The following is a 20,872-nucleotide window of genomic DNA, read 5'->3' on the forward strand; positions in this document are numbered from 1 at the left end:
TGACAGACACTTTCTATAGTTAGCCAACGCACAACCAACTTCATATGACATCATGTAAAAAAATGTTATCAAACCCCAAGAATTGCATAAAGCTTGCATTATCTTATCACGGAGAAGGGTTAAAACCATGACATGATATTATGTTATAGTAACTCCAATCCATAACAGATACCCAGATGAAGAAAAAAAAGATATATTATATACTATGGGATTGGCTTTGAAACTTACAGCTTCATGATATCTTTATCCTTGCGCTTGGCTAGTCTATTGGACATGGTATTGAATGCAAAAACTTAACAGTGCCTTTTATTAACTTCTCTCTTGTCTTCGACCCTCACAGCGTTCTGAGAGCTCGCTATTAAATTTTGGGGTAATGGAGTTCTGTGGGCAGTGATATGAACAGAAATTCTAAAACAAGAGACGGAATCCGCAAGCGATGAGTTGTGAACAGAATGTGATTCAAACGGTAAGAACACGAAGAAAAAATGTGGTAAAAATATGAATATCTTTTAAATATAATTGTATATTTATATTTATAATATATAAATATATTCAAATCTTTAAATATAAATATATCTCTTGATCCAGGTAATTTTTTTTCATAAATTTTGTGCTAAAACCGTTGCTGGAAACATTCTCAAAGTTTTATTGTAAAAGATACATCGCATATAAAATGAATATTTTAAAGAGATTAATAATCAAGAATTTCATGCAAAATACGTTTCTATAATCATTTTATGTAACAGAACATGTACATTATAATTTAGAATTATTTTATAAATTAATACATTTTATAATAAATTTATATCGAAATAAATTGCTTGCAACATCTAACAGAGTTGTTTCATTTTATGTATAATATATGACATATATATATATATATATAAAGATTATTTCAGGTTAATATAATAAATTAAAATGTATTGGTTATTAAAACAAAATTATTTTTTTGGGTTAATATATTAAAATAAATAAAATTAAAAAAATTTGATCTTTTAACAACTTTAAAATTGTTTTTGAATTTTCGATAAGGAAATAGTTTAACAACTCAAGATTTAAAAACATCTAGAATGAGTGAAAGTCTATCACTCAGGGATCACACTGGGCGTGAGCCACACCAGTGTTTAACATGAATAGATTTTTTCCCATAAAGTTTGGAACAAGTGACTGTTAAATTATGCAACTATGGTCAAATTCCATTTTGGACAACTAATTTGATGGAGATGATGACTGCATCAAAGCCCTCTTTTCAAGAGGACCAAAATCGACCTAAAGATTACTCAAATCAGATAAGGGAAAGCCTAATTATGAAGGAAAGCCCACCAATGCACATTTGGACAAGTTCGGCCCTAAAGAAAATTGTACACCCATGGAAGCCTATAAACACAAGTGACTTGAAGCTCATTTGAACATCAAAAAGCTTCTTCTTCTTCTCTTCTCCATAGATTGGCTCATACAGGTCCGAGGCAAGCATGACAACAAAATAAGTTTGCAAAGGTTCAAAATTACATGGTTTGAGGCTCACATATGTTTTAGGGTTTTTTGTATTACAGTCACAGACACGTCACAAGGAAATTTCAACCATAGTCGTTGGCTCGCAGGCTCAAGGGTGCGAATGGAAGCCTTCAGTTGCTCCCACAACTCCTCCTGCATGTGACTAGGAAGTTTGACTCAGATTTGACCAAAGACCGAAGTTGACCGCAGGCAGGAAAAGTTTTCTCTGATATATCTTGATGCTAGAAACACATTTCTAAATGTTTTTGGTTTTTTTCTAGATAATATTGTATTGGGTTCAGTACTATCCGCTAAACCTTTTATGACAATCTAATAGAAGAAGAATTTCAAAAGGGTTTTCCCCCTTGCAGTGTTTTTTTCCTAGTCTTTGACCAATCCTGGTGTCTCTTGTTGATGTGTTGATTATCTCCTTTGTCATTGCATTTATTGTTCTTTCTTCAATTACTGTTGATGAATGGAAAGACTAATTGTAATGGGAAAGTTTGCTAATTGAAGTATTGAATTAAGCTTAAGTAATTGATACAACATAGAACAATCTGAAAATTTAACATGGTATCAGAGCTAAGGTGAAGGACAAGCCTATAAGGAGACAAGCATTGAAGCAATCATCCTTGGAAATTTGAAAGAGCCAATCTAGTCAAGTAAAGATGACTTCCTTCTTCAAGAAAAATGAGAAGTTGGGTGACTCATCCAATTTTGTTGCATGGAAAGTCAGGTTGGAGATCATAGCTGATAACAATGATGTTTTGGACTACATTCAAGGAAAAGTACATGAGCATCCATAGAATGTTTCTATTGTTATCAAGAACAAGCACAAGAAAGGTGAGTTAAAATTAAAACAAATTATAGTTAATGGATTACAAGATAATTTGCTTGCATATGTTGGAAACTTGAGAAGGTCTAAGGAAATTTATGATAATATATATGGCATGTAAGAAGTCAACAACTTGAATGAAATCATCTCCTTGAAAGATCAACTCAGAGACATGAAAATGAACAAATGAGAGTCTGTGAAATCCTACATAATGAGGATATCTCGACTTAGAGAACAATTGCAAAGAGTTGGGGAATCTGTGTCTGACAGAGAATTGGTGATTTTGACTACAAAAGAGGTCTCCCCCCTATCTGTGAAACCTTCATTAATACTATAAGAAAAAACAATGTCCTCTCGTCATTTGATGAAATTGTTGTAAAGCTCACTCAAGAATAATCAAGGATGGTATCAAGATGAAGGATTCAAAAACATGAAGAAGGAGAGGCCACTGCATTCATCACTCGTGATGTGCTCATGATAAGAAGAAGAAGAAAGGGAAGGAGGTCCGTCAAATTCAAGAAAATGTCCTCCTCAAAATCCAAATAGAAGAAAGGAATACTTGCACATTGAATGCTACAATTGTCACAATAAAGGCCACTATGCTTGAGATTTCCCCGAAAAGAACAATGGACCACACTACAATACTAGAAGCAACAACAACAAGTTCAATGATCAAAGAAGAAGAGATGACCAAAGGAATGATCACAATGCAAGAGATGAAAGAAGAATAAGAGATGCTCCAAGTGATGATGAAGAAGACCATCGTCCACAAAAGAAGTCAAGATTCTACAGGTATGTAAGTAATGTTGCAAATCAATCTAAATATAGTCTTATTTCTTCCCTTACTAATTCATCTCCTCCAAATTTGTGGGATAGTTGGTTGGTTGATAGTGGGGCCACTCATCACTTCTCTAGTTATAAGGAAATTCTCTCTAATTTAGTGGAGGGGGAGTAAAATTTAAAAATAATTCTTAGAGAAAACTCCACTCATCCAGTTAAAGGTTTTAGGTCCATTAAATTTCATTTGAATTTGGGAGAATATATTTTTATCCATGATGTAATGAATGTGTTAGGGTTAAAGAAGAATTTGGTATCAATATCTGTTTTGGAAGACAAAGAGATGAGAGTTGCCTTCATCGGGGGAAAGGTTCTTACTTGGCCTATTGGATCACCTATGACAGATGCAATCACATTGGGATCAAGATATGAAGGAATCTACAGGGTTACTTGAATACCACTTCTAACATTGGTCCATGATACTAATCATCTAAGTGAGACATGGCACCAAATAGTGGCCCATCTACATTATGATTCTCTTTCGAAATTGGAGAAATTGGTCTCAAGGATTCCCAAGGTTGAAGCCCAACATGATGAAGTATGTCCATGTTGTGCCAGTAGAAGGAAGACAAGGTGACCATTCCCCTCCAGTGAAAATAGGACAAATGACATCATCAATCTCATTCATTCTGACATAGGTGGTATGATGCCTATACATTCTCTTGGTGGCCATCTCTATTACATCACCTTCATTGATGACTTTTTAAGAAATACATGGATATATTATCTTAAGCACAAGGATGAAGCCTTCGGAATGTTCAAGGATTTCAAATCTTTGATCGGAAATCAAATAGGGAAGAAAATCAAGATATTTAGGTTTGACAATGGTGGAGAGTACACTTCAAATGTGTTCATTGATTTTTATAAGAAGGAAGATATCAAGAAGGAAACAACTGTGCCCTATAATCTCAATCAAAATGGAGCAGTTGAAAGGAACAATAGGTCTATTGTAGAAGTCACTCGTTCCATGCTCCATGATCAAAAGTTTCCAAAGTTGCTTTGGGGAGAAGCAACAAATGCTCTGTATATGTTCAAAATAGGGTGCCTCATCAAGCATTGGACAACAAGACCCCTGAAGAAGTGTTCATAGGTGCCAAGCCTGATGTTGGTCATCTCCGTATATTTGGTTGCCTTGTATACTTTCATGTGCCAAAGGACAAGAGAAATAAAGCATTTAGAATATATATTCTTGGTCAAAGGAAGGTTGAAATTAGCAGGGATGTTAGATTCAATGCAAATGTCTCCCTTGGAAAAGAAAGATACCTTCCTCCGCCTCCTCCTTCTAAGAAGAGTGATTATATGAATATTTTGGATGGTCCTTTCGTACTTGAATCTGAAATAGATATTGTTGATGATCCCATTGAACCCATGGATCCCTTAGATCCTCCTCCAAATGATCCTCCCACCTAGAAGAGGAAAATTTGGCTTCGAGACACTTTATAGTCTGATGAGAGACAAGCTCTCATTCGAAGATCGTTTAGAGAAAGGATGAAGCCATGTAGGTACCAGTGATATGTTGCAGCCATGAGCACTATGACTCAAGCCAAACCTCCCACATTCGAAGAAGTCATGAAGGAAAAAGTTTGGAAATATGCTATGGCCGAAGAATATGAATTGATTATGAGGAATGACATATGAGATATTATGACGAGACCAAAAGGGAAATTTGTGGTAACTTCTAAGTTGTTATTAAAGATCAAGCATGGAGTTGATGGTGTCATTAAGAAATACAAGGCGAGGTTCGTGGCTCAGGGATTCTCCCAGAAAGAGGGAGAAGATTATGATGATATATTTTCAACTGTGGCTTGATATACAACCATTCATTTGATAATTTCCCTTGTCGCAAGTCAAGGATGTACCCTTCATCAGATGGACATGAAGACTACATTCCTTCATGGAATTTTATAGGAAGAAGTGTACATTGAGCAGCCACAGGATTTGAAGTAAAGGATCGAAAGGCACATGTTTGTAGGTTGAAGAAGGCATTGTATGGTTTGAACCAAGCCCCTAGAGCATGGTATGCATCCATAGACATTTATTTGGTGTATAGCCGCAGTTAAAAATCCATGTAAAAATATATAAGACCACAGTTGATGGGACATGTATTCCAAGCTGAAAGGTGGGAAAACCATCCTAGTGGGTGTTAATTTTGGTTATTATGGCTAAAGGAAATTGGCAAAGGCAATGGTAAAGGAATTAAAGAGGAAAAAAGGCATTTTTGGCACATCTATTTATGAAAATAAAGGAAATTACGAGAAAAGGAAGGTGAAAGGTCACAGATTGCATGTGAGAAGGAAGATCAAGGATAATAATGGAAAATGAAGAAAATAGAGGCCTCATTCATAAAACGGCTTCTAAGGATCAGTTGGTAACCTTTTGTATGTTCAATTTTTGAGCTCTCTCATTATTCTCTCTCTCTCTCTCTCTCACTCTTGGACACTTAGAGTTTTCTTGGAGCATTGTGGCATTGGATCAAGAAAGGCAAAGAAGGCAAGAGGAATAAAAGATCAATCAAGGAAAGGAAAGATCAAGCAGCTACAAGATGATTCTTTGCAGGTATCAATTTGCATGTGTATTTTCCTTACTAGACTTAGCATGCATGGTATTTCATATGGTTCTTTTGTTTTTATGGCACGGGTTTTGCTAGATGTAATAGTGTTTTCAAGCTAGCCTTGCCATTTCCAAATATCCATGGTGTGATGGGGATTCGAAGCTGAGTGAGGTGGATCTCATAATGATAAAGGACATGACCTAGTGGTCCCTAATCCAGACTGTGGATCACAATAAATGTAACACCCTCCTCCCACATCAACATGAGACAATTTAGGGTAAACATGAGACGAGAGGTTACTATGATCAGATTTGACCTCCTATGTGACATTCAGGAAGTGGAATCGACGAGAACATCACACATAGTCTTGGAGCATCAGCTTCAGAATCCTCAGGAGACATGTTAGCCACTTAGAAAACCTATCCCTAGGTCCCACTGTTGTTATGGATCTCTTAGGCCATAGTCACTCTCATTCTATGGGAAAGGGAGTGACCAACAACCTAAAGTTGCTCTCATGGGCTTTCCTACCAGTGACCCGAGACCAAAGTTTCCAGTTTTGTGCTAGAAACCCTAGGATTTAAGCCACCTTTTCAGGCCTAGAGCCCAGGCCACTACCGAGAATGGAGTGATAGCTTAGAATAAATAAAAATACAGGGAAACAATGATGCAAAAGCAATAATTTTAACAAGACCATAACCAAACCCCTTCTAGCCATGACAAGCATTTCGTCAAACATATCATCAACATGTAACCTATAGGTGTAAAAATTAGAATAAAGTGTAGGGATACCATACTTATCTGAGAATCGGTATGAACCATTTCTCCCTCATGTCATTTTCTACATTATCATCTATTAGGTGATAGACACATTATCCATTCATGTACAAGTAAAAACATGCTGAGAGACATGCATAGTTGTTGTCATAAGGTATACATATAACCAGCGTAATAGGAGCATAAATACCATAAACATATTATCCATCAAAACCCATATATACATCAGTACATTTACACATGAAAATCAAGTGAATGAATTTCTCATTAATGAATGCAATAAACCAACCAGATATGGGACTACAATGTTCCACCCGACCATTGATTGGCTGAGCCAACACTTTCTTCAACCAATCACCCTCGTGCCATATTCCAAGCATGAATGTGGGACTCATAGAACACATCATAAAAACACCAATGAACATGGATGCCACTGGAGTTCTCCACCTACATTGTGAGGAATTTGAGTGCCTCCTAGTCTCTTTGGCTTTACCGCAATCCACAGTATGATTCAGGGATCACTAGGTCCTACACTAAGACATACTCTCTAGGCTTTACTATGCATCCCATCCATGTACCACGAGGCCCAATGAAGAGAAAATCCACCTATTGGCTTTACCGTATATCCCATTATTCACTAACAAGGATTCCTAGGCCCACCAAGTCACACAATATTGATTTACTACAACCCACAGTATGGTTCAAGGGTTACTAGGCTAGTGGTTTCGTGATCCAAAATCTGTTTTAGGGACCACTCAGACCATTTGTTTATTAATTCAGAGATCCACCCCACTCAGCTTCGAATCCAATCCGACCATCCCACATAAACCGAATGAGAGAACCCATCTCATTAAGGATATCAGCAAATGGAAAGGCTAGGCTGAAAATATTGTCACACCTAGAAAAACCCATGACATGGTAGAAAAGAAACACATGCAATCCCATGCATGCCAAATATAACAAGGAAATACACATGGAACTCAATACCTGCAATGAAGCCTGTTGTAGTTTCTTGATCTTGCCTTTCCCTGCTTGATCTGTTCTTCCTCTTGCCTTCTTTGCCTTTCTTGCTCCAATGCCAAAGTGCTCCAAGAAAAATCTAATTGTCTAAGAGTATGAGAGAGAGAGAATAATGAGAGAGATCCAAGAGTGAACTAATAAAAAGGTTACACTGACCAAGAGTTTTCCACTGATCCTCGGAAGCCCTTTTATCAATGAGGCCTCTATTTTGTTCATTTTCCATTATTTTCCTTCCTCCTCACATGAAACCTGAGACCTTTCATCTTCCTTTTCTCCTAATTTCCATTATTTTCATAAATAAATGTGCCAAAAATGCCATTTTTCCTTTCCAAAGCCTTAGTCATTGCCTTTGCCAATTTCCTTAGCCATAAACAACCCAATGAACACCCACTAGGATGTCTTGCCCAACATTCAGCTCAGAATATGTGTCCCATAGACCGTGGTTATTTTTTTAAACTTTTATTACATGGAATTTTAACTAGGGTTGTTACAAAACCCTCCCGCTTGGGGGACACTATCCTCGGTTTTAAATCACACATATACCCAACAAGACTGCTAAAAACAAAACATACTACCCATGGAGCTTTATAACACAAATCGTTGCAGTATTTACAATGACCATTTGCTAAAACATGACAAACATACCATTTGCTAGAGCTTTATAGCACATCTCATTACGGTATTTATAGTAACCACATATGCACATTTTCTAAACTAACAATTAAGAGAGTATGATGACAGAATCAATCAACAAGGGAATCCAGAGGCTCACAACTCCACCCTAAAAGTAATACCAGGATTCACCTTCTTCCCAGGAAGTCCAGAATCCACTACAAAATCAAATCTGCATCCAATGTCTAGTGATACAGTCCTACGCCACTTGTCCTTTCAGCAAACAGTTACCAGCTCGTTGTTCTAGGGCGCACTCCCAATGTGCATATGAGTCCATATGGCAATGCTAATGACCAAAACAAATCCATCCCCGACCTTCCCTTCTCTTCTACACAATACCTTGGGCAATCTAGTCAATCCCTTTCATGCAATCACTCACCTTCCAAGCTCCACTGGCACCCCCATCCCAGGCAATCCATCCCTTGGGAAGGCTTCTGCGCATCAGAAGATACAAAAACCAAGGCATATCCTTGCCGTAAAATCATCATACCAGTCATAGCATGCTCATGGAAATCAATGGACACTATTGGGTACCCGTGTCCCACAATGGCCCTACTTCTAAGTGCTTTACCAGCATATTACTTCCTGTTTCAATTTCTTTTGCTGCTACTACCACTTCTTGCAGTCGATTTCAAACACCCAACTGGTCATGTTCATGCATTCTTGTTCCAAGCACATAGCTTCCATTAGATTCAAAATAAATGGAAGTAAATTCACATCATACCTCATTGGCAGCTTGTCAATAAGTTACACTTGCCCTTTTGTTCACTTCCTATCACAACAAGTCAAACTAAGTGTTTGATAAAAACATTATGTATAAACATATCACATCTGGTTAGCTCAAAACACAACCATCATAGATCAACATCATAAATCACATGTAACCATCATAAACCAAAATCATAGATCACATATAGTCGTCATATACCAGAATCATAAATCACATGCATAGTAAAACTGGAATAATATACTGATACTTATCCTTTAATCAATCCTTACTTCTGCCTTTGTTCTTTATACACACACTGGATTGATTGCTGCACCGGACAACACTCAGTGCCTTCTCCTCAATCGTTTTCACACTCATGTAGTGTACATCACACTCGTACAATCCACACATGACATACAACACCATGCAATACATGCATCCATAGCTCGCATACAACACATACACCTACACTCAGTGCATAACACAATAAAATACATACACCTACGCTTGGTGTATGACACAACATAACATGTATACATACACAATGTACATCACAAGGCATACATTCGCACACAATGTGAGACACCATAAAATGCATACACATACACCTGATATACAACACAACTCATACGTCTATACTCGACGTACAACACCACACAATACATCTACCCACATAGAGTACAACACAATGAATACACATGTCACGATATCATGACTACACGATGCACATAGATTGTACCACGTTCTTGCAGCACAACATGTACGACATGCACTGAATCCACACGTATGGCAGTGCCACATGTACCAAGCACCACCTACACAATGTGTGCACAACATCACATGTACACGACACCACTTGCACAACATGTACACAATGCCATATGTACACTACACCACTCTGCAATGTGTACACAATACCACATGTACACAGTACCACACATACGACATGTATGTGACACCACATGTACACATCACCACGTGCATAACATGTACACAGCACCACCTGCACACAACACCACCTACACACAACGGCACTTGTACAACATATACACAACACCACATGCACACAACACACTTATATATATATATATATATATAAACCTAAACATATCATATATTATACATACAATGAAACAATTCTGTTAGATGTTACAAATAATTTATAACATATCATATATCATACCTACAATGAAACAATTCTGTTAGATGTTACAAATAATTTATATCTGTACATGTTTATTATAAAATTGTATTAATTTATAAAATAATTCTAAATTATAATGTACATGTTCTGTTACATAAAATGATTATAGAAACTTAAATTGAATGTAAATTTTTGATAATTAATCTCCTTAAAAGATTCATTTTATATGCGATGTATCTTTTACAATAAAACTTTGAAAATGTTTCAAGCAACGGTTTTTTTTAACATTTTAGCACAAAATTTATGAAAAAAATTTACCTGGATCAATAGATATATTTATATTTAAAGATTTGAATATAGTTATATATTATAAATATAAATATACAATTATATTTAAAAGATATTCATATTTTACCACAATTTTTGTTCGTGTTCTTACAGTGTGAATCACATTCTGTTCACAACTCATCGCTTGCGGATTCCGTCTCTTGTTTTAGAATTTCTGTTCATATCACTGCCCACAGAACTCCATTACCCCAAAATTTAATAGCGAGCTCTTAGAACGCTGTGGTGGATTATACGCTGCATGCCCCAACAAAATCTTTAACGCCTGTGAGGGTCGAAGACAAGAGAGAAGTTAATAAAAGGCACTGTTAAGTTTTTGCATTCAATACCATGTCCACTGGACTAGCCAAGCGCAAGGATAGAGATATCATGATGCTGTAAGTTTCAAAGCCAATCCTATAATGTCACTCGCTACTATTATCTTCCTTTTTTTGTTCATCTGGATATCTGTTATGTGTTGGAGTTACTGTAAAGTAATGCCATATCATGGTTTTACATGATGTCATATGAAGTTGGTTGTGCGTTGGCTAACTATGGAAAGTGTCTGTCAATGGGCAGTGTGAGGGAAGGCTTTAAAGTGAAGAAAGTAAAGGATTCAAACAATAAATTCTATGTGGAGTTCAAGGGACCTCCAGACAGTAAGTTAGACTTCCATTGTTTTCCTTTCTTTAAGAAAGAAAAAATTGCATTGCTCAAGTTTTCCCCAGTATGAATTTACTTATTGTTGAGTCCTTTGAATCCTCAAGTCTCCAATTGAACTTGTGGCTCTGTAAGGTTTAGCTTGCTTAAATTTTAACATATTTCAAGATTGCCTTATGAGAAGCTGTTTTGCAAATTTGAAGGATTCTTTGATTGACCCAATGTCGGTGCGTTATTGGAATAGCAATATTAGATTTGATGATGGGCTTTTACCGGCTGCGTTATTAGTTTATTGTCCTTGTATCAAACGGTGTTGTGACATCAGCTCTTCTGCTGCAACTTTAGGGCGTTGTTTAATTTTGTAATGAGTAGGTTGGTGGGATGTTAAGCAGAATTCACTGTTTGTCATGATCTAATTAGGTCTTTACCAAGATGGAGTGTGGACGGTTTATGTAGAATTAACAACTGATTATCCATTCAGACCACCAATTATTCGTTTTATGGATAGGATCTACCATCCCAACATTTCTGAGCTGTAAGTACCCATTTCAAACTAGCAAAATGTTTTAGTATTTTGCGAGACTCAAGACTGGTGGTGCAGGTTCACCCTAATTCTTCCATTTGATAATTGATGTATCATTTCAAACATGATAATTCGCCATTTTTCTAACTAGGTTCAATTTTTTTGGCACTTCAGATTTGGCCAAGTTTGTGTTGACGTTCTTGAAAATGAATGGTCTCCAATATATAGTAAGGAAGAAATAATGAGACTAACCACAACTTTTCTTGATTATTTGTTCGAGGACTGAGTTTGTTTTTGTGATTCCTAAGAAACGAGCGAATTTATTATGCTCAATCTATTGCTTACTTCTCGTATTGCATTTGCAGATCTCGTGAATATATTTGAAATGTTTCTTCCTCTGCTTCTTTTAGAACCTAATGCAGAGGAGCCTTTAAATTTCGGTGCTGGTGCATTAATGAAGAGTGACAAGAATGCTTATGAGGAGAAGGTGAAAGGTAAATTCATGGATGCTTGTCCCACTTTGCACTGCAAATATATTCCAAGATGTTTTCTCATTCACTTCACATATTTATACTCTTTATCTGAATTACTTGTCCACAGTATCTAAGTATTTCTTCAGTGTTTACAGTGTACGCAGACAGCTAGTTTATCATTCCCGCAAATTGAAAGATTCAGATGAAGAGAACATATAATTTTTATTAGTTGCACCAGTGCAATAAATCAATACGCTCTGCTAGTGAATTACAAGATTGTCAGATTTCAAGATATCAAGAATTAGGTTTACAAGAATTAGGTTTTATTTTATAATTCTGAACCTATCTTTATCATTCATTTCCTTTTGGCTGCGTGTTCTAGAATACTGTCTTCGATACGCGCAGTCAGGAAGCTTTGCCTGGACACAGGGGGAGGAATGCAGCACACAGGAAGGGGAAAGCAGCGAAGGCACTAGTGAGAATGTATCTGCCTCTGGTGATGAGGGAACGGCCGGCTCTGCAGACCCATGATATTCTAGCAGATCCAGCTGTCATGGAAGTTCAAATTGCACTGACCCACAATGTAATTTTGGAGAACGAAAGAAATTCTTTGCTTGATATTTTGGGAATTTCGTTCATATTCATTAAACTTCTACTAATTTTGGACAGAACCCAATTGGTCAATAATGGAAATATTGTAAGCTTTATTGCAAACTAAATACTTCGTGGCAGGCTCATTTAAATGAAAAGATGGATGGAACAGTACTGTTAATGCCTTAATATCTCTTTCTTCGCGAAAATTTTAAAACGTTAATATCGTTACACATTTTAAAATCTTATTCTCTCGGAAAAGGGTTTCCGCATTTGTAAATTTGAATGTGGTAAAATCTATATAAAATGGTTTATTTTATATATAAATTTATGGGGAGAATTTACTATATGTTTTTATATTATTTAATTTTTTCATTCCCATAAAAATATATTATTTAATTTTTTCATTCCCATAAAAATATCTTAATTATGTTCTCGTAAATATAATTTAATTAGATAAATAGTATAATCATATTGAAAATATAAATATAATAAAAAAATTATTATAACCAAAAAATTATTGCAACATAAAGAATGTCTTACTAATGTACACATTTATTTTATTAACTATATATAAAAAAGTTATTTGTCAATTTTAATTTTAGGAAAAAAAGGAATTACAGATCTTATTGTAAAATGGACCATTTTGCTAGATAAATTTTGTTTGTATATTAATTACCCCATCTAATTAGAATATGAACTTATTAGAATTGGAATAATCTCAAATCTCTAAGAAATTGGTGGGTAGGAGCCATGTGGCACCAATCTAATTTAACTTAAGAAAAAAAATGAATTACACGTCTTATTGTAAAATAGACTATTTTGTTAAATAAAAATTGCTTATATATTAATTTCTCCATCTAATTAGAATATGAACTTATTAGAATTGGAATAATCTCAAATCCCTAGGAAATTGGTGGGCAGTGAGCTAGGTGGCACGAATCTAATTTTTTAAATTTATTAAAAATCAATGCATCCTAACAAACTTGTAACACACTACATCCATTGATAAGCATTAGCAAACTTGTAACACACTACAAGCATTTACAAACTTGTAATGCACTACAACCATTGATAAGCATTCAAACCAAGTATATGCTGAGCATATTCCCTTGAGAACCAATCTAGGTCATCAATTAAAAAAACAAAAAAATCAACAGATCCTCATCCACCTTAAGTTGAAACAGGAATAAAAGAGAATGAAAATGTAAAAGAAATGAGACATAGGAAGGTCAACCTTGTATTCTTTGTTATTATCTCAATTTTTTATAATTTTGAGCTAAAAGGATTTTCTAAAAAAGATTTTTCTTTAGTTGGTGAGAAAAAAGTATGCCAAAAAACCCATAAGTTAATTGTTCAAATAAAGATTCAACAACCATTTGATTACTAGTTTTCTCTTTTGAGCTTCTAAAATAAACAGAAAAGGATGTCAAAAAAACACGAGTTCCCTTGTCACTAGAAATCGTTCAAATAGAGATTCAACAACCATTTGATTACTAGTTTTCTCTTTTGAGCTTCTAAAATAAACAGAAAAGGATGTAAAAAAAAACGCGAGTTCCCTTGTCACTAGAAATCGTTCAAATAGAGATTCAACAACCATTTGATTACTAATTTTCTCTTTTGAACTTCTAAAATAAATAGTGAGTTCTTTGTACTATGAATTTATCTATTTACTTTCTATTAGTTAAATAAAACAAATGAAACAAAATTATATTCTAATGATTATTTGTTAATTTTATTGATGCTAAATTTTATACAATGAAACTGTTTTAAATTTTGCTTTTTATATTCCTTCTTCTCGATCATAAAAACATCACAATAAGTTTAAACTAAACACTATTAATTTATTTTTAAAACTTAAAATTAATATTTTAAATAATATGATAATTATATTAATGTAAAAAATATTTATTTATAATTATTTTTTAATTATAGTTATTTTTATTAAATAATCATTTAAAAAAATTATCCCTCAATTGGGTTGATGAAAGGGATGAGTATGAATAGGAGGACAGCGCAGGGGAGAGGACGGCCCGAACGACCACCTACTGCCCTCAATATAGATCAAACGGACGTGGTGGCATCCTACATGCCTGCAGGAGTTTTGAGGCAGCGAAGTGGCAGGAGAGTGGGGGGAGAGGTGGGAAGAAACAACGACGGTAGTGGGATGGGACGTAGGGCAGATGGAAAGGGGAACATGAGGGTGGCAAGGGTAGGAAGAGAGCCCAGAGTGCAGCGAGGGAAGGAGGAGAATAGAGCAGCGAGGGCGACGGGATCTTCTGTGGCCGAGCTTAATTCTGGGTATGTTTCCTTTGGCTCACCTCCTGGAATTCACTCTGTCATGCATAGTATGTTGGAGGGGGGGGAAAGATGGGAATTGCAGGGGAGGGGCCATGTCTGAGTGGGTATGCAATTCACATTGTCATGCATAGTATGTTGGAAGAGGAGGGAAAGTTGGGAATTGCTAGGGAGGGGTTGTGTCTTAGCGGGTCTCAGGACTACAATGTGAGGCAGGGAGAGGAATAGAGCATAGGCATGCCCGGAAAGTATTAGAAGGGCAAAGGGTCAGCCCCAGAAAACTAGGAATGCAATACATGAGAAGGACACAATGACAGAGGGCTTGACCACCTACCTTAGTCCACCTGGGGAGAGACCATTGATTCTCCAGAGTGATGAGGGAGACTGGAGTGGGGAAGGAATGCTAAGAGACAAGCACATGTTGGCTTATGGGAAGATTGCATCTCTTAGAAAGCTAACCTTTGCTGTTGATAATTGTAAGCAAGAGGTAGTAAAGGAAAAGATTGCTTGCCTAGGTAGAGGCAAGGGTCATGGAGGCAGAGGGCGTCAGAGCTAGCCTGGTAGAAGCGATCCTACTATTTCAACACCAACAAGTCAGAGAAGAGGTATGAAATCCATTAGGATGGCTGTCCAGGAGGCCGCTCGTGCATATAGAGAAGGGACGGACGCTAACATTCGTCAGCTAATACAGGAGATGGAAGATAACCTAGACCTAGACCTTATGTTATATGTTAATTATGTTATGATCATGAATATGCTGATGTTTATATATGTATACATGTATGTATATATGTCATTGTCTAACAGGATCGTGATTGTTTTATGCTAACATTTATATATGTATGTATGTATCCATGTATCTATGTTACTGTTTGACAGGGTTGTTAGGGATCATTCTTGTGGAGGAATGATTGCTTATGCAAGAGAATGGCATGAAGAGGTTTCTGGTTTATGAGGAATCAAGTGGGAAGAGTAGTCCCGACAAATATATGAGGTTAGTATCATGTGGTTATGAGTTGATATTATGCGATTATATTATTTCTATGTTATGAATAGGTTATACCAAGGGATGCATCAAGGAAATGAAAGCAGTGTGGTCTGTAACATGCTAGGACAAGCATGGATAAGATGTTGGAAGCAAGGTTGCTTGGTGGAGGTAGTGTGGTTTCAGATGTGTGGTATTATTGTTGTGCATATGTCATACATGTTGTACATGTTTCATTTGTGATGATTGTGTGCATGCAATATTGTGCATATGTAGTGTGTGCACATGTTGTTTATGCAATATTATGTACAAGGTGTTAGTACAGATAATGTTGTATGACTGTTGCATATTTAGTGTTGGGTATAGATGGTTTTATGTACATGTTGGATATATCGTGTTGTGTATATATTGTATTGTGTGCATGATGGATATGTGGTGTTGTATGCATATGGTGCTCTGTGCGTGTGGGATATGCGGTGTTGGGTACAGATGATGCTATGTATGTGTTGGATATACAGTGCTATGTACATGTGGTGTTGTGTGCATGTTGTACATGCGGTGCTATGTACTTATGGCGTGGTGTGCATGATTGCACAAGTGGTGTTGTGTGAATGTGGTGTTGTGTACATGTTGTACAAGTGGCGTTGTGTGCAGGTGGTGCTGTGTACATCTTGTGCATGTGGTGATGTGTACATGTGGTATTGTGTACACGTTGCAGAGTGGTGTAGTGTACATATGGCGTTGTGTACATGTGATGTTGTGCACACATTGTGTAGGTAGTGTTTGGTACATGTGGCACTGGCATACATGTGGATTCAGTGCATGTCGTACATGTTGTGCTGCAACGCGGTACAATCTATGTGCATTGTGTAGTCATGATATCGTGACATGTGTATTCATTGTGTTGTACTCTATGTGTGTACATGTATTGTGTGGTGTTGTATGTCGGGTATAGACGTATGAGTTGTGTTATATATCGGGTGTATGTGTATGCATTTTATGGTGTCTCACATTTTGTGCAGATGTATGTCTTGTGATGTACATTGTGTATGTATACGTGTTATGTCGTGTCATACACTGGACGTAGGTGTATGTATTGTGTTATGTTATGCACTGAGTGTAGGTGTATGCGTTGTATGTGAGGTGTGGATGCATGTATTGCATGGTGTTGTATGTCGTGTGTGGATTGTATAGGTGTGATGTACACTACGTGAGTGTGAAAACGATTGAGGAGAAGGCATTGAGTGTTGTCGGGTGCAGCGATCGATCCGGTGTGTGTACATAAAGAACAAAGGCAGAAGTAAGTATCAATTAAAGGATAAGTATCGGTATATTATTCCAGTTTTACTATGCATGTGATTTATGATTTTGGTATATGATGACTATATATGTGATCTATGATTTTGGTTTATAATGGTTACATGTGATTTATGATGTTGATCTATGATGGTTATGTTTTGAGCTAACTAGATGTGATATGTTTATACATGATGTTTTTATCAAACACTTAGTTTGACTTGTTGTGATAGGAAGTGAACAAAAGGGCAAGTGTACCTTATTGACAAGCTGCCAATGAGGTATGATGTGAATTTATTTCCATTTATTTTGAATCTAATGGAAGTTATGTGCTTGGAATAGGAATGCATGAACATGACCAATTGGGTGTTTGAAATCGACTGCAAGAAGTGGCAATAGCAGCAAAATAAATTGAAACAAGAAGCAATATGCTGGTAAAGCATTCAGAAGCAAGGCCATTGTGGGACACGGGTACCCAATAATGTCCATTGATTTCCATGAGCATGCTATGACCGGTATGATGGTTTTAAGGGAAGGATATGCCTTGGTTTTTGTATCTTCCGCTGTGCGGAAGCCTTCCCAAGGGATGGACTGCTCGGGATGGGGGTTCCAATGGAGCTTGGAAGGTGAGTGATTGCACGAAAGGGATTGACCGGATTGCTCAAGTTATTGTGTAGAAGAGAAGGGAAGGTCGGGGATGGGTTTGTTTTGGTCATTAGCATTGCCATATGGACTCATATGCACATTGGGAGTGCACCCTAGAACAATGAGTCATTAAATGTTCACTGAAAGGACAAGTGGCGTAGGATTGTAGCACTAGACATTGGATGCAGATTTGATTTTGTAGTGGATTCTAGACTTCCTGGGAAGGAGGTGAATCCTGGTATTATTTTTAGGGTGGAGTTGTGAGCCTCTGGATTCCCTTGTTGATTGATTCGGTCATCGTATTCTCTTAACTGTTAGTTTAGAAAATGTGCATATGTGGTTAGTGTAAATACTGTAATGAGATGTGTTATAAAGCTCTAGCAAATGGTATGTTTGTCATGTTTTAGCAAATGGTCATTGTAAACACTGCAATGATCTGTGTTATAAAGCTCCATGGGCAGTATGTTTTGTTTTCAGCAGTCTTGTTGGGTATATGTGTGATTTAAAACCGAGGATAGTGTCCCCCAAGCAGGAGGGTTGTGTAACAACCCTGGTTAAAATTCCATGTAATAAAAGTTTAAAAAAATAACCACGGTCAATGGGACACATATTCTGAGCTAAATGTTGGGCAAGACATCCTAGTGGGTGTTCATTGGGTTGTTTATGGCTAAGGAAATTGACAAAGGCAATGACTAAGGCTTTGGAAAGGAAAAATGGCATTTTTGGCACATTTATTTATGAAAGTAATGGAAATTAGGAGAAAATAAAGGTGAAAGGTCACAGGTTTCATGTGAGGAGGAAGGAAAATAATGGAAAATGAACAAAATAGAGGCCTCACTGATAAAAAGTGTTCTGAGGATCAGTGGAAAAGGCTTGGTCAGTGTAACCTTTTGATTAGTTCAGTCTTGGATATCTCTCATTATTCTCTCTCTCATACTCTTAGGCAATTAGATTTTTCTTGGAGCACTTTGGCATTAGAGCAAGAAGGGCAAAGAAGGAAAGAGGAAGAAAAGATCAAGCAGGGAAAGGCAAGATCAAGAAACTACAACAGGCTTCATTGCAGGTATTGACTTCCATGTGTATTTCCTTGCTAGATTTGGCATGCATGGGATTGCATATGTTTCTTTTCTACCATGTCATGGGTTTTTCTAGGTGTGACAATATTTTTAGCCTAGCCTTTCCATTTCCTGATATCATTAATGATATGGGTTCTCTCATTCAGTTTATGTGGGATGGTCGGATTGGATTTGAAGCTGAGTGGGGTGGATCTCTAAATTGACAAACACATGGTCCGTGTGGTCCCTGAAACATATTGTGGATCACAAAGTCACTAGCCTAGTAACCCTTGAACCATACTGTGGGTTGCAGTAAATCAATATTGTATAACTTGGTGGGCCTAGGAATCCTTGTCAGTGAATGATGGGATATACGGTAAAGCCAATAGGTGGATATTCTCTTCATTGGGCCTTGTGGTACATGGATGGGATGCATAGTAAAGCCTAGAGAGTATTTCTCGGTGTAGGGCCTAGTGTTCCCTAAATCATACTGTGGATTGCGGTAAAGCCGGAGAGACTAGGAGGCACTCAAATTCCTCACAATGTAGGTGGAGAACTCCGGTGGCATCCATACTCATTGGTGTTTTTCTGATGTGTTCTATGAGTCCCATATTCATGCTTGGAATGTGGCACAAGGGTGATTGGTTGAAGAAAGAGTTGGCTCAGCCAATTAGTGGTCAGGTGGAACATTGTAGTCCCATATCTGGTTGGTTTATTGCATTCATTAATGAGAAATTCATTCACTTTATTTTCATGTGTAAATGTACTGATGTATATATGGGTTTTGATGGATAATATGTTTATGGTATTTACGTTCCTATTATGTTGGTTATATGTATTTTTATGACAACAACTATGCATGTATCTCAGCATGTTTTTACTTGTACATGAATGGATAATGTGTCTATGACCTAATAGATGATACTGTAGAAAATGACATGATGGAGAAATGGTTCATACCGATTCTTAGATAAGTATGGTATCCCTACACTTTATTCTAATTTTTACACCTATAGGTTACATGTTGATGATATGTTTGGCGAAATTCCTGTCATGGCTAGAAGGGGTCTGGTTATGGTCTTGTTCAACTTATTGCTTTTGCATCATTGTTTCCCTGTATTTTTATTGATTCTAAGCTATCACTCCATTCTCGGTAGTGGCCTGGGCTCTAGGCTTGAAAAAGTGGCTTAAATCCTAGGGTTGCTAGCACAAAACTGGAAACTTTGGTCTCTGGTCGCTGGTAGGCAAGCCTGTGAGAGTAACTTTGGGTTGTTGGTCGCTCCCTTTCCCATAGAATGATAGCAACTATGGCCTAAGAGAGCCATAACAACAGTGGGACCTAGGGATAGCTTTTCTAAGTGGCTAACATGTCTCTTGAGGATTTTGAAGTTGGTGTTCGAAGACTATGTGTGCTGTTCCCATTGATTCCACTTCCTTAATGTCACATAGGAGGTCGAATCTGTCATAGTAACCTCTCGTCTCATGTTTACCCCTGATTGTCTCATGCTGATGTGGGAGGAGGGTGTTACATTTACTGTGATCCACAGTCTAGTTTAGGGACCACTAGGCCATGTCCTTTATCATTATGAGATCCACCTCACTCAGCTTTGAATCCCCATCACACCATACATATCTAGAAATGGCAAGGCTAGGTTGAAAACATTGTTACATCTAGCAAAACCCATGCCATAAAAACAAAAGAACCATATGAAATACCATGCATGCTAAGTCTAGTAAGGAAAATACACATGCAAATCGATACCTGCAAAGAATCATGTTTTAACTAGCTTGATCTTTCTTTTACTTGATTGATCTTTTCTTCCTCTTGCCTTCTTTTCCTTTCTTGATCTAATGCCACAATGCTCCAAGAAAACTCTAAGTGTCCAAGAGTGAGAGAGAGAGAATAATGAGAGAGCTCAAAAACTAAACTGAGAAAAGGTTACCAACTGATCCTTAGAAGCCGTTTTATGAATGAGTCCTCTATTT

At 36.9% G+C, this 20,872-nt stretch overlaps 1 protein-coding gene across 1 annotated transcript; it reads left to right on the forward strand.

Annotated features, from left to right (window-relative positions):
- The first annotated feature begins 10,880 nt into the window (after positions 1-10,880).
- On the forward strand, positions 10,881-12,547 carry LOC149156630 (ubiquitin-conjugating enzyme E2-23 kDa-like). The gene is made up of 5 exons (XM_089444814.1): positions 10,881-11,019; positions 11,441-11,555; positions 11,718-11,770; positions 11,909-12,037; positions 12,399-12,547. Exons 1-5 carry the CDS (start codon positions 10,881-10,883, stop codon positions 12,545-12,547), a joined length of 585 nt encoding a protein of 194 aa, XP_089300940.1.
- Positions 12,548-20,872: the final 8,325 nt, after the last annotated feature.

This window comes from Pinus tabuliformis, chromosome 9, assembly GCF_031772625.1.
Source record: "Pinus tabuliformis cultivar Carrire ecotype Pingquan chromosome 9, CPIR1, whole genome shotgun sequence".
NCBI lineage: Eukaryota > Viridiplantae > Streptophyta > Pinopsida > Pinales > Pinaceae > Pinus > Pinus tabuliformis.